Source organism: Salvia splendens, chromosome 13 (assembly GCF_004379255.2).
Source record: "Salvia splendens isolate huo1 chromosome 13, SspV2, whole genome shotgun sequence".
Classification (NCBI taxonomy): domain Eukaryota; kingdom Viridiplantae; phylum Streptophyta; class Magnoliopsida; order Lamiales; family Lamiaceae; genus Salvia; species Salvia splendens.
In genome coordinates, this window is record NC_056044.1 from 27782452 (window position 1) to 27804321 (window position 21870).

The window sequence follows — 21870 nt, forward strand, 5'->3', positions numbered from 1 at the left end:
GTAAAATAATTAAAAGCTTTCATGGTCAGCTTCGACCATAGGTTTCTTGAAATTTTAAGATGATAGGAGTAGTTGATCTTATGCTTGAAAATTATACTTAATTCTTTTTATTTGTAGTATATTGCATTTATAAATTCCAACTAATTATGTTGGCCTACTTATTGTCTAGGAATTAAGCGCCCCTAAATTTGTGTAGCTACAGTCCATGCCCTAGGCATAGGCACCACCAGCCCATTTAATTTTCTTTTTTTTAAGAAATCTTTATTTATTTTATTTGATTGGAGGATAAAAGACATCACAAATTCTTCGAAAACCTACTACGGGGTATTTCCCTCTTCATTTTCTCTTATTTATTTCCGTCCAAAACTCAGTATTGATATTTCAATTGAATCGTCTCATTTTTCATGTTGACTACTACAAATCATATATATATATATATATATATATATATATATATATATATATATATATATATATATAGGGTTGTGTTAAAGATAGAACCATTCTTAAGTGTAGAACCTAGAACTCTACATATTTTATTCATTAGATGAGGAAAAAATGACGGTCAATATTAAAAATCATACATATTAGACTATGTTTTCACGACATTCCGGACTCAACATGTGAAAAAACTCACATGTTGATGGAAGAATGAATGAAACGAAAAAGAGTCCATGCATGCTTTATTTTTTCACTTCTCTGCATTCACCCATTAATAATAGTTTTGGTTGTAATGGGAAGTTGCTGTGCAAATCAACACCATTGAATTAAAAGATCTAACGACCTCCGTTTGGCATTTGTTCTACTTTTAAGAATGGTTCTACGTTTAAGAATAGTGGCTACAAATGTTACTTTTTTAATGTTGCAATAATGCAAAATAAATACCGCTGACAAAGAAAACCGGTGTCTTAGAAGGTTGTGATGTCCTGAAATTAGTATGGCTCCACATAGACAAAAAATTATACGATAAGAAATAAAATTACGATAAAGAAAGGAATTAATTTTCCACTTCTAGAAATAAGTAAAACGAAAGTTAATTAACTTTTGTCGACCCTTTAAAGAAAAGCTGCATAAAGCCTCTTTTGTTTTCCATTTCAAGGGATCTTTCATTTTATTATACCTCCTTTAGTTAAATTCAAACTCCAACGTTACAATGGTTTTGTCAAATGTATATTGCGCCATAGAATGAAAGGTAAAAAGTTCTGAAACTACAAAAAATTATTTTACTAGACTTTTGATATTTGAGATTCGATGATTATTGAATAGCTAAATGGGTACACGTATCACATTGGAATAGCTGTCCTATTTACGTCATTATAAAAAATTAGAATATTATAATATCCTTCAACGTTGTAATTAATTACCACACGAAAAAACAAAAAGACATTTTGTATGAGTATAATAATGTGGCATAAATGCGCATATTAATGAAGCAACTATCGTACCAACTATACGTACCAAACACAAGTAGATATTGTTAAATTCTAACCTATAAATTGAGTAGCCAACCAACCATTAAATAATATATATGACTAGGGAGGAGATAATAATACACCCATCCCACTAGCAAATTAGCAATAACAAAAATGATACACCCTATATGTGTGGTTATTATGCTTCCACCATTTAGGAATAATTAAATAGTAGTACTAGTAATTAATAGCGTTGCAATAGGTATATTAGTTGTTAATTATTCAAGTATTTAAGCCGCCGGTATATGCAAGATAAGTAGTGGATGTTTTCATCTTTTATTTTATTTTTCAATATTTTAGAAATTCATTACACATGAAATAATAACAACAGGTATATATCAACTACTACGTGTTTATTTAAATATTAAGTGACTCACATGCCAATTTCCCTCATTTACTTCCATTCTCTTTTCGATCTTATTTTTCCTTTCTTTCATTCTTTGTTTATATGGTTGCTTTCTCCTTTTATTTTCGCTTGAGGGATATTTTCTCTTTTGGGGAAATTGAAGTGATGGCACCATCAAATTGCCGTGTTACGGTCTAGTACGTACGGATGGTACTTTCAAAAGGCACATTTAATTTAATAGTATAAATATACTAAGGTCTTCCGCAACGCGTCCCTTACCCGTCACTTATCTCGTCCCGGAGTGACGGAACGGTTAAGGGACGGCGTTGCAGCCTTTCGTCTCCATCCCGTCACGGAGAAACGCCCGTCCCAGAGGGACAGCTCGCGAGACGTCTCGCCACGCGCGTTGGCGAGGTGGCAAGCTCCGGTTCGTCCGTAACGCCCACTCACCGGCCAGCGAGTGGGCGTCGTTTTTATCCGAAAAAATGTTTTTTTTTGTTTTTTAAAAAAATTCAGGAAAAAATCAAAAATTAAAAAAAAATCCCAAAAAATATATTAGCCATTTATAGGCTTTTTTGCAAATTTTTATTTTTTTTATTATTTTTAAGCCTCTAATCACTTCTATAAATATCACATCATTCTCACAAATTAATTCACCATAAAAAATTATGTCATTTTTATTTTTTTAGGATATTAATTTTGTGTTTGTTTTTATTTTTTTGAATTTTAAGTTGTAATTTTATTTTATGTTGTAACTTTATTTTATTTTTAATGAAGTGTTTTTTTAATTGAATTTGGTTGGAAATAAAAATAAAAAATGAAATTGAATGAATAGTAATTTAAGGGACGTTTAAGGGACGGTTAAGGGACGGAGGGTTGCAGGTTCCGTCCCTTAGTTAAGGGATGGAGTAAAAAAGTACAGTGGGGCTCACGAATAGTAATTTAAGGGGCGGTTTAGTGACAGCGTTGTGGATGACCTAAATAAGTATGATTGTGACACCCTCGAGCACCCGCATCGCGTCTCGATGCGGGCTCTATCTCGTCTCGGAGAGACGAGACCGCATCGAGACAGCGATGCGGGCTCCGTCTCGTCCCCAGCTCGTCCCTTGTCTCGCCGCGGAGAGGCAGCGCGCGAGACAGCTTGCCACGCACGTTGGCCACGTGGCAAGCGTTGGTTCGTCCTTGACGCCCACTCACCGGCCCGCGAGTAGGCGTCTTTAATTTCCATTGAAAATGTTTTTTTTTGTTTTTTTTTTAAATTCAGGAAAAATTCAAAAAATAAATAAATAAAATCCCAAAAATATACTAGCCGTTTATAGCCTTTTTTAAAAAAAAATAATTTTTTTGTATTTTTTTAAGCCCCCAATCACTTCTATAAATATCAAATCATTCCCACAAATTAATCCACCATAAAAAATAAAGTTTTAATTTTATTAATTGAATTTTATTTTAAATTGTAATTTTATTTTATTTATGAAGTGTGTTTTATTAATTGAATTTGTTGGAAATAAAAATAAAAAATGAAATTGAATGAATAGTTAAGGGATGAGATGGTTAAGAGACGGTTAAGAGATGTAGGGATGCATGTGATGTCTCTTAGTTAAGAGATGAGGTGAAAAGTACAGTGAGGCCATGAATAGTGAAGAGATGAGACGGTTAAGAGACGAATAAGAGACAGAGATTCGGATGGCCTAAAGAAAAATCAATATTCCATTACTGCAATTAGTATTGAATAACATTTTATTTTAGAACTTAATAAAAAAATGTGTAACAATATTTTTTTCATGCAATGTTAGAAGTGAAAAAATACTCTTTGTCTCAATAAATATGAAACATTTGGATTTCGGCACGAAATTTTATGTAGTGTTGTTTTGTGAGTTAACGAAGAGAGAGTAAAGTAAGAGAGATGAAAAAGTAGAGATGGAGGTGTTTCCATTTTAGGAAACGTCCCATTTTTTTTAATGGGACAATCTATAAAGGAAAACGTTTCATTTTTAATGGGACATAGATGAAAAAGTAGAAATGGCGGTGTTTCCATTTTAGGAAACGTTTCATTTTTAATGGGACAATATATAAAGGAAAACGTTTCATTTTTAATGAGACAGATGGAGTAGTAAATTTATTAATTATACGAGTTTTGATGGTTTTTCACATCTTAAGTTGAGCATTTGGTATAAAAATATTTATGCATACTTCATATGAAAAGTTAGGCTAACAAAACTTGAAAAGTTATCGATTTAACATTGGTGCTAGTAGTACTTCATCTTCTCTGTTCTTTTTCTTACTTCCGACACCGATTTGTTGAAATTAACATACTAATAAGTATGATAGTTGATGTTGTCTTTACCTAAAAGCAAAATGAGTTGATAAAGGAAACCTTTGTAAATTAAAACAAGCTAACCCTCTCCAATCACAAGAGCTTAACTTAAAATTAAAACGCACCATAAAAATTAATGGGACCTAGCTAATGCTCATTCTTTTCAATTATCACAATTTGAAATTTTGTACAAATTCAAACCAATCATCGAAACTATAATGTGATACTATCACAATTAATATAAGTTCTTTAACCTATACAAGTGAATTTTCACTTTTTGCTACAGGTGGATTTGATTTATCACAAAATTCGTTGGTATAATTATTATTATAAGAAAATTTGTATTTATAACATCACTAATATTAACACTCATGTGACCAATAGAACTCCGACAGTCTTGATTTAAAAAGCAAAAAAGAATCTCCTTTTGCTTTTACATAATCTGTTATCTAGGTATTATTTTAATACTAAAATTAAAAGAAATGAACAGGTCATATATAAAACGTGATAGCCTTCATTTAAATAATACTCCGTATTAATGCTTTAGAAAAGTTGGAATCATTTTGGCTTTTACTATATGATGACAAGAAAAAGCACTCTGATAATGATTTTTGTTTTTAACATAAACACAAATTACATTAATGCACAATAATTGGCGCTTAAACTTGGACACGTTTCAATTAATTAAAAACTAGTATAAGTCACTCACGGGCCACGGCTAAAATAAAAATATATAATCACTTTTCGATTAAACTAAACGACCATATAAAAATATATAATCACTTAAAAATGGGGAGCACGTATATATGCCTATTGTACATCTATCTGGAATTACATTAGGTCACCTTTTTTTTAATAATTAATACTCCTACTAATTTTAGAAGTTGATTAGGTAAGATACTAAATCATCGTCGCTGAATCTAATCGATTAAGTCTAGATCACGAGAAAAGAACACTTATTAAAAGCCAAAAATGAATGTTTATCTTCAGGGTTAGTTGTAAAAAAAAAAAAAAACTTAGACCAAATTAATTTTAGCTGTCGATGCATTTTATAATTTATATGCTTTCAACATAAACTATTTTTGTTCTGAATAACTTGCACTTTAATCGGGGTATTTAAAAAGTATTAACCAGAATCAGTGATATTTTATTTAGAAAACAATAATAAAAAGTCAACACCTGGTCGTTTTATTTCATATAAATATTGAAGGAAAATGAAAGATCTTCATTTAGCGAATCTTGTTTTAAAAAATTCGAACAAGAAAAATTTACCTTTATTGGACTAAAATTGCAAACTACTATCTCAATTCTCAATTCTCAATTCCTTTTGTATCAACAATTTATTGATTTATCGCAAAGAAGATGCAATCGCCAACCAAACAACACGGCTTAAAATTTTATTTCTCGAACTATTTTTTTTCATCTTACGTTTTGGAGAGCTTACCACACTACAAAACAACATGGTTCCCATAAATCAGGCATCCTTTTCTAGCCGAAAAATCAAACCCTTAAAAAAATGTTGGTATGAATTGATGTAATCATTCAAACACACAACACCCAGAGTGAGGGAGAGAGAGAATTGCAATGTCTCTAGTGGTTAAAGAGACCCGTTTAATAATTGCAACTCTAGTAAGATACTATTACAAATAATTTACGATTTAATGGAGTTATTATTGTTGAGAATTGCAAAAGGGAAATTTTTGAAAAGAAGAAGAAGAGGTGCATATGGATGGATGTATATCTATATTGTGGTGAAGGAAATTAGTAGGGTTGCGTGCCCATGTGCAGTTGACTTTAGGCCATCCACAATAGGAATAGCCCAGTCATAGTCTAGCCACTGCCACATCATCAGCACTAAAAATCCTCCTGCCACATCATCAAAACAAGCAAATAGCTCAGCAATAGCCCAGCCATAGCCTAGCCACGTAATATCTACATCACTATTAACACATATATACAAAATGAAATAATTAACAATCACACAATATACGAAATTTAATTTACGAGACATATACGGGAAAACTTTAATAATACTATTAAAATTTAAAAAGTACAATAATTTAAAAAAATACATTAATTTAAAAAAAATACAATAATAAAAAGGAGTGTCAATTCACTCCTCGTCTCCGTCGTCGCCGCCTCGTTAAAACAAGTGGTGCGAATGAAAATGACGAGCAAAACGCGTATATATAGTGTTTCGGAAATTTTTTTTAAAATTTCGCGCTAGGCGGTGCGCTCGGCGATCCGGGCGCTGCAATAGCTCCGAGCGGATCGCCCAGCGCACCGCCCAGCGCTGCGCGGTTTCTCTCTCCATTCGTCCGCTGGGCGACTGCAATAGACCGCCCAGCGCCGGTACTCGGCTGGGCGGTCGGCTGGGCGCTATTGTGAATGGTCTTACTACTGCTTTTATATTTTCATAAAATCAAAAAAGATTCAATCTTTACAGTCCAACTCATTCATGCACCAGAAAGCAAATAAATTCAAGAAAAAAACACATCGAAAGTTTTTCTTTATTCCAATCAAATTCTTTCTGTATTAAAATAAGTAAGTTGATGCTTGATGGTTCAAGTACCTAAAAGCTAATCCACCAAAGCTAAAGTGATAAAAAGAAATTTTTTTCTCATTTTTCAAAAAAGTCCGTTTTTTTTAACATACTCCCATTAAATAATGAGAAATGCAAAAGACAAAGGTTATGCTCTACCGTAACGTTCGCGGAAAGGTATATTGAGAAGGTATATTTCTCATTTACAATCTTAAAAATGTTATTATATCTTCTTAAAAAGTAAAGGATTCCGAAGAAAAAAGGTAAATTAAAAAGACAAAAAAAAAACTAACTTTTTTACCTTTTTTCATCAAGGTGAGATAAAGATATATTTTCAAAATGAAAGAAATTATAATACCTCTTCAAATACCCTTTCCATTTGAGCATGGAATTTTACGAAGAAGAGGTAAATATGGTAGTTATTTCTCTTTACATCTCCATTTATATCTCTCATTGGAGATGCTCTAAGAACATTTCCAAGAAGAGATGTAAATGGAGATGTAAACCAATATAACTACCATATTTATCTTTTTTTTCATGAAAAATCATTCTCCAAGGGAGAGGTATTTGATAAGATATTATACTTTTTTCCGATTTTGAAGAGTTATGTTTACCTCCCCATTAATGGAGAGGTAAAATCTTATAACTATCATATTTGCATTCTTTTCATAAAAAAACCATCTCCAAGGGAAAATGTATTTGAGAAGGTATTACACTTTATATATTTTTAATGCATTTTGTACTATTATTTTAATTTTAAAAAATAATTTACCTTTTTATATATCTTTTCCTTTTGGAATGTGTTACTTATTAAAAGAGTATATTTAACTTTTTAAGATGGTAATACATTTTCTATATACGTTCTCCCCTTAAAGATGCTCATCGATTAGAGCATCCACAATGGCGGCGAGCGGACCGGCTAGCCGATTTCCGGCACTGGCCGGTCCGATCGCCGAACCATTGTAGCCTGCGAGTGGCAAATCGGCGAGAAAAATGACGAGCGCACGCTGATTTTCGGGCGCTGGCCGATACGCTCGCCGATCGGCTGGCCGCCATTGCAGGCTCCCGATCGGCCAGCCGATTTTTTAAAAATTAATGTAATTTTTTTAATTAATGTGCTTTTTTAAAATTTAAATGTTATTATTGAATTTTCCCGTATCTGTGTCGTAAATTTAATTCCGTATTTTGTGTGATTGTTAATTATTTATTTTTTATAATTTTTTTATTGTAGCTAGCCTATTGTTTGTCCTAATGATGTGGCAAGAAGAGTTTTTAAGTATTGATGATGTGGCAGGAGGAGTTATGGCTAGACTATGGCTTGTCAAGAAACATCGGAGATGCTCTTATTGATTTGGTGTTGGTGGGTGAGCGTCATTGTTTCTTTTGAAATCTTGTTTGCTTATTCTGCTCAAGTTTGAGTTGTTGTTTTTTTCACCTGGGGCTGCTTCACAATTTCTTTACAACTCAAACAAATCTGCAGCTGCATCAACAGGCCTCTTGTTCATGGTGGTTCTTGGATAGTTGTTGATCTGCAAGAGGGTTTTTGGTTAAAGTTTAGAGTTTTCATCTTTTGAAGATGGGGGAGAAGCCTGAAGTTCTTGATGCTGTGTTGAAGGAGACTGTGGATTTGGTAATGGATCTGATGATTGGGATTCAAGTTTTTCGTGATTGTTGGGTGTGTGGCAGCTTCTTTTGTTTTCTTTCAAGTTGTGGGCTGATGATTTGTGTCTGTTTGCAGGAGAACATACCCATTGAGGAAGTGTTTGAGAATCTAAGATGCACAAAAGCAGGTCTTACAACCGAGGCTGCTGAGGAAAGATTGGTCATTTTTGGACACAACAAGCTTGAGGAGAAGAAGGTTTTTTTCAATTCTGATTTTGTTATATGATTCTTTCTTTCATTTTCTACTTTTAAGTGCTTTGTGTAATGTGGTTCATGAAGTCTTTTGCGTCTTAACTCATTTTTAACCTCTTTTGTTTTCCTCCATTTTCGGCTCTTCGGCTCCAAATGAGATACTGCTTGATGTTTATTAAGCGTAAATCTTGACTATTGGTGTTTCACTCTTTTCATTTGAATCACTGGAATTTTTTGCTTGTTTCATTATCTAAAATCCACTACTATCTTATTGTCTCAGGAAAGCAAATTACTTAAGTTTTTGGGGTTTATGTGGAACCCTCTTTCATGGGTCATGGAAGCTGCTGCGATAATGGCCATTGCTCTTGCAAATGGTGGAGTAAGGACTCGATTTCTACCTATTTTGTTTTTCTCTTTCCTTTTTCTGGAGAGAAATATTGATCTTTGATATCATATTGGCAGGGCAAGCCTCCGGATTGGCAGGACTTTGTGGGTATCATCACATTGCTTGTGATAAACTCAACAATCAGTTTTCTCGAGGAAAACAATGCTGGAAATGCAGCAGCTGCTCTCATGGCCCGTCTTGCTCCGAAAGCCAAAGTTAGTTTTGTCTTGTTTTAGGTTTCGTGATGTATATTTTTGGAGATCCATCTCATCAGCTGTGGTTGTGAAGGTCCTACGAGATGAAAGGTGGAGCGAGGAGGAGGCGTCCATATTAGTGCCTGGTGATATCATCAGCATTAAACTGGGAGATATCATTCCAGCTGATGCTCGTTTGCTTGATGGCGATCCACTAAAAATCGACCAGGTGTGTGGCCTGTCTTCGTGTGCATTTATGCTGAGGTAGTCTTTTGTTCTTTAACTGGATTCATGATGTGATTGTACAGTCTGCTTTGACGGGCGAGTCCCTTCCTGTGACAAAGGGGCCAGGGGACGGCGTCTACTCTGGCTCCACCTGCAAACAGGGAGAGATCGAGGCTGTTGTTATTGCCACTGGAGTTCACACCTTTTTTGGGAAGGCAGCACACCTTGTTGATTCTACTAATCAAGTCGGGCACTTCCAGAAGGTTTTGACTGCAATTGGAAACTTTTGCATATGCTCTATTGCCGTGGGGATGATTATAGAGATCATCGTTATGTACCCTATTCAACATAGGAAATACCGTCCCGGGATTGACAATCTTCTGGTGCTGCTCATTGGAGGAATTCCAATTGCCATGCCTACTGTTCTTTCAGTTACAATGGCCATTGGTTCTCATCGTTTGGCTCAGCAGGTGGGCTTATTCTTATCAGAACGTTGGCTAAATGCTTCTTTGGTGATTGCAGTATGTAACTGGGTATTTGTCCGTGCAGGGAGCTATCACAAAGAGAATGACTGCCATAGAGGAGATGGCCGGCATGGATGTTCTTTGCAGTGATAAGACAGGGACTCTGACACTGAATAAGCTTACTGTTGACAAGAATCTTATTGAGGTCAGAGATTCATCCTTCTCTCACAAGTATGCCTTTGTTACTCCGTGTTAAGGAGATTGAAACTTTGGTCCCCTCTCAACTCTTGTGCATAGGTATTTGCCAAAGGCGTTGATGCAGATATGGTTGTTCTAATGGCTGCTCGAGCATCTAGAACAGAAAACCAAGATGCGATCGATGCAGCTATAGTTGGAATGTTGGCTGACCCAAAAGAGGTATTTTCACTCTTTGTGATGTCATATAATGGAAAATACTGGTTTCAATGTCTCTGGAAGTTACTTAAACGGTTCAATGAACAGGCACGTGCTGGAGTTCGTGAGGTACATTTCCTTCCTTTTAACCCCACCGACAAACGAACTGCATTGACTTACATAGATGGTGAAGGAAAATGGCACCGGGTCAGTAAAGGTGCTCCAGAGCAGGTATAGTCCTCAGTCTTAGTTATATGGTTTTTTTGTTTTTTTAATAATGGTAATACTAATTGTCGCTTGCAACGTGCCTCCAGATTCTAAACCTTGCACACAACAAGTCTGAGATAGAGCGAAGGGTTCATACTGTGATCGACAAGTTTGCTGAGCGAGGCTTGAGATCGCTTGCAGTGGCATACCAGGTATATATATATATATATGCATTAATCTTTATGTATTGAAGGGGTGTATGGAATTGCCTCCTTTTATTATATTTCATTGAACTTTTATGCATTTACTGTAGCTTGAGGTGCAACCAATTCTTTTTCTTGCAGGAAGTTCCAGAAGGAACCAAGGAGAGTCCTGGAGGCCCATGGCAGTTCATTGGTCTCATGCCTCTCTTCGATCCACCCAGGCATGACAGTGCAGAAACTATAAGGCGGGCTCTAAATCTTGGAGTGAATGTTAAGATGATCACCGGTGAAACTCTTATTGCTACTTAGAAGTATAAAGTCACTTTTTTGTTAAATTCACAATTCTGAGGATCCGATGAATGTTAAGATGATAACTCGTTATATCAAGTTGTGCTTGTTTGATAGTTTGTTCTATCGCTATCTTCCTACACGAAGTTCCTTGTTTTGAATGTTTTTTCAACATGATGTTTTCCTGATGGCTTGATGATATGGTTTGACAGGCGATCAGCTTGCGATAGGAAAGGAAACAGGGCGGAGGTTGGGGATGGGAACTAACATGTATCCTTCGTCGGCTTTGCTGGGACAGAACAAAGATGAATCAATCGCCTCTCTACCAATTGATGAACTCATAGAGAAAGCTGACGGTTTTGCTGGTGTCTTCCCTGGTAATATTTTTTCCGGTTTATTCATCATATCAAACAGCATATACCCAATTTTGAATATGGAATATCGCAAAGTGCGACTAAGAAATGCATTCCATAATTTTTCTTTACTTGCATGCTAATTTTGGATGTTGGCCTTGGCCAGAACACAAATATGAAATAGTGAAGCGGCTGCAAGCCAGGAAGCATATATGTGGAATGACTGGCGATGGAGTCAACGACGCTCCTGCTCTGAAGAAGGCTGACATTGGAATTGCAGTTGCTGATGCTACTGATGCAGCTCGCAGTGCTTCTGATATTGTACTCACAGAACCTGGCCTCAGCGTCATTATTAGCGCTGTTTTAACTAGTCGGGCGATCTTCCAAAGGATGAAAAATTACACGGTACTGCATATTCCCTTCATTCTGACATTTGACATCAAAGTTATGATTTGCATGATGAATAAGCTCATTCGTGTTCAATGTTCCTGCCTTTTTCAGATTTATGCTGTTTCTATAACAATCCGTATTGTGGTATGTTCTGTATTCGTCATTCTTCTTTTGTTAGATTCTTTCCACCCTCTTTTTAACTTTAGTCTTTAGTCTGATTTCCTTTTTGTTGTTGCTGTGTACCAGCTTGGCTTCATGCTGTTAGCCCTGATATGGAAATTCGACTTTCCTCCTTTTATGGTCCTTATCATTGCAATTCTCAACGATGGTTTGCTCTTCCTCCTCTCTTTCTACACGCGCATGCACAGACACACGCACACGCACACACATATATTTAGTGCTTCTCTTGACACTTGTCTTGCAACGCTTACGGTGAAGGTACGATCATGACCATATCGAAAGATAGAGTGAAACCATCGCCTCTTCCAGACAGCTGGAAGCTTTCTGAGATTTTTGCTACTGGAGTCATTCTAGGTGGTTACTTGGCAATGATGACAGTCATATTCTTTTGGGCAGCATACAAAACAGATTTCTTTCCGGTTCGTTGCTCTTTCCCTATGAAGCTATTCTTCGAACTGATTCTTTACTGTTGGGCTGTCATCCTTTCCTCTGTTACTAAGACTGTTACAAATGTTTGTGAACTCATATATAGCCAGGCCAATTTCTCCAAAAGTTGTTTTTGTATTGTGTTTGAAATTGTTGTTTCTGCCAGAGAGTATTTGGTGTGTCGACCCTGGAGAAGACTGCACATGACGACTTCAGAAAGCTCGCCTCAGCAATATACCTTCAAGTGAGCACTATCAGTCAGGCTCTCATATTCGTCACAAGATCCCGAAACTGGTCATATGTTGAGCGCCCCGGTTTGTTGCTCGTAGCTGCATTTGTGGTTGCACAGCTGGTTAGCATAAAATCCTTCACCGCGAATTCTATGTAAATCTCTCATTCAAACACCTCTTGATATTCGTACTAATCCAAAACAACAGGTCGCCACTTTGATCGCGGTCTATGCAAACTGGAGCTTCGCAGCGATTGAAGGGATTGGGTGGGGCTGGGCAGGGGTGATCTGGCTTTACAACATCATCTTCTACATCCCGCTCGATATCATCAAATTCTTGACCCGCTACGCTCTAAGTGGAAGGGCTTGGGATCTTGTTCTTGAGCAAAGGGTGAGGAGTCTGCATACCACCTGTGTTCTTGATTGATTTTTCACTTTCTAATTGGATTTTTTCTACATTGCAGATTGCTTTCACCAGGAAGAAGGATTTCGGGAAAGAGCAACGCGAGCTCCAATGGGCGCATGCGCAGAGGACCCTCCACGGCCTGCAAGTACCCGACACCAAACTGTTCAGCGAAACCAACAACTTCTCCGAACTCAATCAGTTGGCTGAGGAAGCAAAGAGGAGAGCTGAGATTGCTAGGTAATAAATTATGCTCCACAAATTAAATGACATTCTCAACAAGCTGAAGTTCTCCGTTCTCATATGATGTAACGGTGTTTGCAGGTTAAGGGAGCTGCATACGCTGAAAGGCCACGTCGAATCCGTCGTGAGGCTGAAGGGTCTCGACATAGAAACGATCCAGCAAGCGTACACTGTATGAGAAGATGCTGCATTTTCACTAGTGTACTTTTCCTTGTAATATTTAAGTTACTACCTTTAGAATTGAATGTTAATATAAACATGAAACAGATTTAGTTTTGTGTTTCTGTTTCCAAAATCTGTTTTTGAGGCAGTGATAGAAACATGCAACATTGCTGCCTGTGTACATGGGAATAACATAGTAGGGAAATTCATCAGTTTCTTTTTTGTCTTCCCATTTTCTCTATATTTATAAATAATTGTTGTGGTCCAAATCAGTGGAGTACATGTGCAAGCAATATACAAGTGCAGCTAGGATGAGGCCTTTTGGGAAGTGTCTTAAAATTGTGAAAACTTAAGTCCAAAACGGACAATATCATATTAATGTGAGTTCTGGTGTGCATCGCTGAACTCAATCAGGCAGAATGATGATCGAGTTTGTTCGGAGAAACAAGGGTTACGTCATGAACGTCGGTGGTCTTGTACCGATACCAATTTGCGCAGACGAGAAAGTAGCAGAAATTGAAAGAACACAAAACAGCAACAAGGTAGTAGAAGTAATCGAGCCTCCCTTGGTTCAAATCCTCGGGCAGCCAGTTCCCGCCCGAATCCTTGGCCGTCATCCGATGCACGGTGGAGATGAGGAAGCTGTAGGCGTAATTCGACGCCGCGCTGCCAAGGAAGAAGAAGGCGCCGGCGACGCTCCTCATATTCTCCGGGAACTGCTTGTAGTAAAACTCGAGCTGCCCGATGGCGTTAAGCGCCTCCGCGAGGCCGCCCAGCGCCAGCTGTGGCACTAGCCACATCGCCGACATGGGGGAGACGCCACCGCCGCTGCGGAGGGCGGCCGTGCGGCGGCGCTCCTCGACGAGGGCGGCGACGACGGACTCGACGATGGTGAGGAAGAGGCCGGCGCCGATGCGGTGGAGGACGGTGACGCGGCCGTTGAGGCGGCGCAGGAGGCAGTCGGAGAGGGGGACCCAGAGGGTGATGGTGAGCATGGCGAAGATGACGTAGGAGCCGGCCGGGATGTGGAAGGAGGTGGAGCCGAGACGGCGGTCGGATTGGAGGGCTTGGAAGACGAGGTACTGCTGTTGGGCGCCAATGTGGTAGAGGACGGCGGTGAGGGAGACGGGGATGACGCGGAGGATGCATTTGGCTTCTTCGACTTGCTGCATGCTGCATAGTCGCCATGGATTTGCCGGTGTTCCTTCCGGGTTTATCTTGTCTTCTTCACATATGATTGCAGCTTTGTCCAGGAATCTGCACGTACAAACAGTTGGTAAGACGCTTCTTATTCATCTAATAAGTTGGATGTTCTTAGTCATCTTAAAATCAGATAGATAATTATTATTGATCCTCTTTAAAATAAAAGAAAAAAAAATTATTTAGACGTATTATAACACTACCAATCTTCATATTAGCAGCTAAGGTTTCAAAACTAATCACTAGGAGTAATATATCATCATTCTGTGTCCCATAAAATAATGCTCATTAAGTCCCACAAAAGGAGATCTCTTGCACATGAATGTATCAAAATTGGGAGTAACTAACTTAATAAGACAGTAATGAATAGGTGTTTTTATTTTTTAACACTAATTCTTGGTAGGTTGTTGGTGGAGAGGTGAGTTTTCTCTATGCTTAATTATATTGGAAGTATTATATAAAGAGATTTAGAGTGATTGGCCATATGCTTGGATGTTTAGAAAACCATATTTTAATTGGAGAAGTTTCCAAATAATGATTGGAAGGCGGCGACTAATACATGTATTGGGGCACTTTTTGACATAAATAGACCAATATGAGACAAGGTCAGGAGATTTGTTATGATATTAATGTAATTATATGAAATACTAATTAAAGCCGTTATCTTTGAAACAATGGTATTTAGTGGCGCACTCGGCACTTCCATTGTAAATATGTAGGATGTATATGTTTTTTCTCCTTCATTTATTGGGGGAGTTGGAGGAGTTCATATACTTCCCCTCAAAAAAATTTTAAGTGGGCCAACAAAAAAAAAGGAAAATAAAAAATTGAAACATATATATATATATATATTAATTTTTTAAGTACTTTAGAGAAATATCTAGCCAGTTGTGCTTGCAAAGCAAAGTCAATTGCAATAATGCATGATGTGCTGTGACCATGAGACTATGAGCTAATTAGTTTGACCAATTGGTCATACAATAGAAGTATAGAGTAGTATTATATATTGATGGAAGAGATGTTTTATATTCAAATGGAACTTCCCCAAACTCCATTACAAATAAATACTCCTACTTTACAACTAATGGTTGTTATAGTAGCACCACACACATTAAAGATGAGTTAGTTAGTTTACACTTTCACATTCACCATTTTATAAGAACAAAATGCACTTACGACTTTTACACCATTTTCCACTTAAATCAGACTAGCTCTTTATTGGCTTGTCACTATACTATAATTCATTTACATTAATAATGATTAAGTTCATTACACTCAATGGTATATGTGCCCTTCATTACTATACTATTATTTGAAGATATGAAATCAGCATCGAAATGCGGATAAAAGTTAAGTAAGAACTAAAAGAATGAAGACAAATTAAAAAGGAATATAACGGTCATTAGACCTAATAAACTACTCCACTTTTAATTAAACTGATCAGAATTGCATACTTCATCCCATATTTTAATTATTTCGAATCTTCGATGATATTTCCATCAATTACTATCTACACTAATTTAATCTTGTCACAACTAATTAAAGATTTAGCTTCAATTAAAACTTAATTTACCTGAATTGATCAGTGTAGGGCAGCTTAGAATTGAGAGACTTAGTCGGCGTATATCTGAACAAGCTGATCCACGGCTGCTCCGGCGAAGCCAGCCGCCTCTTCTTGGCGGCGGCCACCGCCACCTGAACCAAGCTGGTAATCGGACTCCCCTCCGGCAGCACCTTCACATACATGTTCGACGCCACGAAATACAAAAAACACGACAGAAACATGAAGATGGCCGGAATCGCCAGCCCGATCGACCAGCTCAGATTCGACTGCACGTAGACGACGAGCGTCACCGACACGATCTCCGCAAACGTCACCGTGAAGTAATACCAGTTGAAGAAGCTGTCCACTCCCCTCTTCCCGGACTCCGTCTTCGGATTAAACTGATCGGCGCCAAACGCCAGGTTGCACGGCCTAATCCCGCCGGCGCCGACCACCATCAGCCCGAATCCGAGCAGCAGGAAAGCCAGCTGCCCGGCGTCCGCCCCCACACACCCACTGCCACCTGGCTGGTCGCAGTGTGGTGGGTGGAGATTCTTGAACACTGCTGTGAGGCTGACCACCAGCAGGCCCTGCACAAACAAACAGTATTCCAGTAAAAAAAGACTGTATAAGTCAGTGTCACGAGTTACTGGAGAGAGATTGAGTACGCACGAGAAAGGAGGCGATGGAGCCGTATCCGAGGGTCTTGTAGCGGCCAAGGTGGGTGTCGCTGAGGTAGGCTCCGACTAAGGTGGCGAGGTTGGTGGTGCCGTTGAAGATGTTGATGAGTGAAGTTGCGGAAATGCGTTTCATGTTGAACACTGTGGTGAGATACACTTGTAGGTTTGACAATGTGCCGATTGCTCCCAATTTTTCGAAGGTTTCATTTCCTGCAGGTGTAATATGTTATGTAAATCAAGAAATTTCATATGTACATTTTTGGGGCGGGGAATTTACCGATGACGAAAGGCATGACTTTGAGGCCTCTGTAGTTGATCTCAGGCTCATCGTCGCGGTCGATTTTTGGAGATGGTGATTTCATCTGCGCTTCTCGGCTTTCTTTCTCTTTCTTCTCCATTTCTTTTCACGGGTTAATATGAAGAGGATGATGCACTAATATATATAGATGGCGTTTCATTTCATTTCAACTTGTGTTTGCGTTGTTTTATGGCATGTTAATACATGGAGATTGGAGGATCGATGTAGCTGGATTATTAATAATGAAGTGATTTTTCAATGATTGTTGTTGGTCAACGAAGTTGGCTCATCACTCCATTATTTCTCACCAATATGATTCCGTTTTTATTTTAATTTTTCTTACTTTATTTGTGGGAAAACAAGGTTCATTTTATTGATCATGAAAGCATATATATGATATGGAGATGACCCTCGACACAACTACATTACTTTCATTTTGGTATTAATGTTTGTGTAATTTTACTACTAGTACTATGTTAAGAGCACAATTCTCTTAACGAAGAAATCCTGCGATTACACTCGCAACACACCAATCCGGCGCCCCGAACGTTGGGGTCGACGGCTCAATTCGTGGCTGGCGCGGAGAACTTCCTCCGTCGGCAGTCTTCAAGGTTTGATAAGGAGTATTGCACAAGTAATGTGGGCAAGTTATTTCTTCATTCCATGAATAAAAAGATAACAACCTAGCCCTATTTATAATACTAGAATACTAGCTTAGGGAACAAGAAAACAAGATATGAAAATATACTATGAATCAAAAGATATGGGGAATAAAAAGATAACTAAATATTTGGGGAATCATAAGATATAGGGGGATCTAACAACTCCCCCACGGTTAAAATCCACCTTGTCCTCAAGGTGGAAACCACGACACCACGAAGAGTCCCTCCGGGATCAAACGCACAAGACTGCCCTCTCTTTTTCAATATTTTCTTTGTGTTGCTGATTGCGGTCTTCTTCGTAACCAATTTTACAGTCTTGACTCTAATCTCATCCTCAAATAACATTCTCTTCTCTTCCATTTCCTCTTCAAGGTTGTACTTTTGTATCTTAAAAGCAGCCTTGTCCTCCTCAACAAGGCTTAGACTCTCCATCCTCTCGATTTTGCTCTGCTTTTCAGGATGCATACTTAAAGTCTTTTCTTTCGACTCCAAACTAGAATCAAGAGCTTCAGGTTTCATCTCTTTCTCGATCACCCTCAGAAAAGTGTTGTTGACCTCATCTTCTCTTTTGGTAATAGAGTCATTCTCTTTCCTTATCTCTTTTTGATTCCACACATTACTAAGTACTATCAACTTCTCTTCCCTCTTCTCTTCATCATCGTGCGAATCAATTTTCCACTCCTTTTTCCTTGAGCTTGAGACACCCGCTTGCGGTTGACGAGGAAAGGCGCACAATGGAGCTTTCACGGACATCGATAGCAAGGGCTGGCAAGGGCTCGGTGCGGCGTAGGGAGGAAGCTCAATAGTCGATGTTGTACTTGGCTGCTGTAGCTGACGATCTGACGGAGTCAGCTGTGGCTGATGTTCTGGCAACGGGGGAGCGCGAATCTTTCCAACACGGCGACCGGACGTTTGGGAGGGCAGATCCCAGCAAGTCTGGTTTTTCACATGCAGAAACGGCTGCTGGTGCGATTCTGACGAAGACCAACCCGAGTTCGGGCTTTGGCGAGCGCAATGCGGCTGTCGGAGTGACCGTTCCTGCTCCGCGAACTGATCCCCAGAGGTGAAGGCGTTGCGCGGAGGCCGGTAGACATTCTTTCGGGCGGAATACCAGCTGGAAATAGAGCATGCGTGCGGCGGCTCGTAGTAGTCACTGAGCACTCCAGGTTGTTCCCAGTCTGAACACGAATACGGCTGCGGGCCGTACGTATCTGGGTTGAAATACGATGACGGCCTAGAGGTGTATGGAGGTGTTCTAGGCCGCGACTGACTGTGGGGTGGATAGCGACGGGTTCGCTGCGAGTACATCGGGTCTGGAGTCTGATGAGGCGGTGGCTCCGGTAGGGGAGGCGCACGAAGTTTGCCAAAGCGTCGATTGGCTGCGTCCAACCGGGTCTCCAGTTTGTCAATCGCAGCATGTATGCGATCAAACAACTTGGTTGTATAGGAGTCTTCCAAATTTGGCATCTCAAAGTCTCTAATTAGGGTGAATGGATGCGGAGGGTGAGAACCGATGAAAGCACCAGTTGTTAAGAGCACAATTCTCTTAACGAAGAAATCCTGCGATTACACTCGCAACACACCAATCCGGCGCCCCGAACGTTGGGGTCGGCGGCTCAATTCGTGGCTGGCGCGGAGAACTTCCTCCGTCGGCAGTCTTCAAGGTTTGATAAGGAGTATTGCACAAGTAATGTGGGCAAATTATTTCTTCATTCCATGAATAAAAAGATAACAACCTAGCCCTATTTATAATACTAGAATACTAGCTTAGGGAACAAGAAAACAAGATATGAAAATATACTATGAATCAAAAGATATGGGGAATAAAAAGATAACTAAATATTTGGGGAATCATAAGATATAGGGGGATCGTAACAACTAACAAGATATGAAAATATACTATGAATCAAAAGATATGGGGAATAAAAAGATAACTAAATATTTGGGGAATCATAAGATATAGGGGGATCGTAACATACTATTGAAATATATGTTAAGTAAATGAAGAATAAAGTAAAGATGAAGAGAGAGTAAAGTAAGTACAAAAATATGTTGACTTTTAGTACTAAAAAGGAAAATGACTCTACTACTATGGAACGCACAAAAATGATAAAATTACTCTACTAATATAAACGGAGGGAGTAGTAATTTATAAAAGGGTTTTCGTTGATGAGATCTACTATCTGTGACAAAGTTGAGGCACTAGCTACGCGTGTTATAGTAATTTAATTGATATATACTATGATGTAAGATATACCATATGTAATTCTAAAAAATATATAGAAGGGTTTCATGCATTTATCATGTACCTTACGTGTTATTTGTACGTACTAGTAGTAAATAAATGATACTCCAAGTAGAACAAATTTGGAAGGATTTAAACGGAATAAAAAGTATGCATGTACATAAGAATTAGTTAGTTATATCTAGTAGGTTTCAATGTTTGGTTACTTGACTACAAGACATTAAAAATAAAAAAAATAATGAAGGAATAAGTAGGTATGACATGCGTAATTGTGACTAATTTGTTCCCTAGTTTATAATCTTGGAAGTTTGAAAAATAAGGGCATGATCAATCATGTCAGGTGCACTAACTGTTGAAATTATGAGCAATAATCCAATCACACAATCCCTCCCATTAGACAAACAATGCTATCCACAGATCAGTGGAATGTTGGAGGAATAATATACGCATAAAAAATAATTTTATGCATTATAATTTGTCAATTATAATGAATTAAAAATAATACAATATCGTCGAAATGAAAGTATTAATAAATTATTTGAAATAAATTTGAAATTTCAAGTTTAGTTTGGCATGTCTAGGATCAAGCTGGATTTTCATTTGCGACGTGATTGCACATCTTCAAATTTGAGGTAGGGTATATATTATATGAAATTGATTAATATACTGAAGCACAGATATTGCACGTAATAATTTGAATTGAGACACGTATTCCGCAGTATCACGTCCTCTATTACAGTAATATTAGTATAATTTTAGTTAGTACTAGTATCGTGGAAAAACCTGAAATTGGTCGGTGTTGTATTATAAAAATCAATTAAAAATCATAGAATTTAGATTTATTTGCAATTATTTAAAAACAAAATTATTTGGTAAAATTATACTCCATTCGTCAATAAAAAATAGTCGGACAACACAGATTTTAATACAAAATTAGTAAAGTAAAAGAGTTTAGGAGAAAAAGTGGGTAAAAGGTAAAAAAGATAGAGGGAGGAAAAATAGGTAGAATATGAAAGATGAGAAAAAAATGAGAAAAGTATTCCATTAGAGAGAAACTTTTTATTTAAGAAATAAAACTATTTTTTGTGTACATCCCAAAATGACAAAATAAGAATATTTTTTGTGGATATCCCAAAATGATAAAATGAGATTATTTATCGTGAGAGATATTTGCTGTGGTACCCGATAAATTATATACGTTGATATTGGTTAGTCATGAGCTAAACGATAAAGAGGAAACAATAGGAGTAATACATTCCTTAAAAACAGCTACTAACAGAACTTGACTGTTGAAAAATGGAGTACTGGAAAGAACAAGTCAGACACTTCTTACACATTATTCGAATGATTCAAAACTGAAATTCAAAATTATTTAGTCTAATTCACTTCACCACACTACATATATATAGTTTGTGTCTAGCTAGTTTTGTTAATCATCAATTAATTAATTCAATGAGCCATGTTCACAACTCATCAAAACCTCATCTTCCTCATTCTCTCACTCCATAACTTGTTCAAACCTTGTGATGCCAACTGCACTCCTTCCTCCTGCGGCATCATCCTTCACAACATCACCGGCTCCTCCAACGACTGCGGTGATCCACGATTCGAACTAGCATGTGAAAATAATGTGACCTCTATCTCCCTAAACTCCCACAAATACTATGTCAAAGCCATCACCTACAACAACCACAACAACGTAGATTACTCCACCATTAGGCTGGTCGATGCTTCCATAGACAATAACGACATCTGCTCGTTTCCCGCCTTTTCCACATATGACTATAACTCCACATTCCCTACCTATCTCTTTAATTATAAATCATCCTTCCCTATCAACTTCATAAGCTCCCCATATTCCTTGACGATTCCTTCCATTTTTATCGATATCAGCATCGGTCGCATGAAAGCCTCAGAGATGGCATACACGTGTAGAGTAGACCTCGACGTCCTGGTATAACTTTAA

General features: G+C 38.0%; 2 protein-coding genes across 2 annotated transcripts; one reads left to right on the forward strand and one right to left on the reverse strand.

Moving 5' to 3' along the window:
* Positions 1-8045: 8045 nt before the first annotated feature.
* LOC121762064 (plasma membrane ATPase 3-like) lies at positions 8046-13491 on the forward strand. Its single transcript, XM_042157823.1, has 20 exons — positions 8046-8307; positions 8416-8535; positions 8812-8910; positions 8994-9131; positions 9205-9339; positions 9419-9805; positions 9885-10004; positions 10097-10216; positions 10301-10423; positions 10507-10611; positions 10744-10888; positions 11103-11267; positions 11410-11648; positions 11745-11777; positions 11880-11961; positions 12072-12232; positions 12406-12591; positions 12677-12859; positions 12933-13111; positions 13196-13491. The coding sequence occupies exons 1-20, from the start codon at positions 8254-8256 to the stop codon at positions 13290-13292; spliced, it is 2871 nt and encodes a 956-aa protein (XP_042013757.1). The 5' UTR covers positions 8046-8253; the 3' UTR covers positions 13293-13491.
* Positions 13471-17179, reverse strand: LOC121762065 (protein NRT1/ PTR FAMILY 2.11-like). Its single transcript, XM_042157824.1, has 4 exons — positions 16977-17179; positions 16692-16909; positions 16050-16609; positions 13471-14533 (listed from the first exon to the last, which is right to left on the reverse strand). The coding sequence occupies exons 1-4, from the start codon at positions 17095-17097 to the stop codon at positions 13687-13689; spliced, it is 1746 nt and encodes a 581-aa protein (XP_042013758.1). The 5' UTR covers positions 17098-17179; the 3' UTR covers positions 13471-13686.
* Between the last annotated feature and the right edge of the window lie 4691 nt (positions 17180-21870).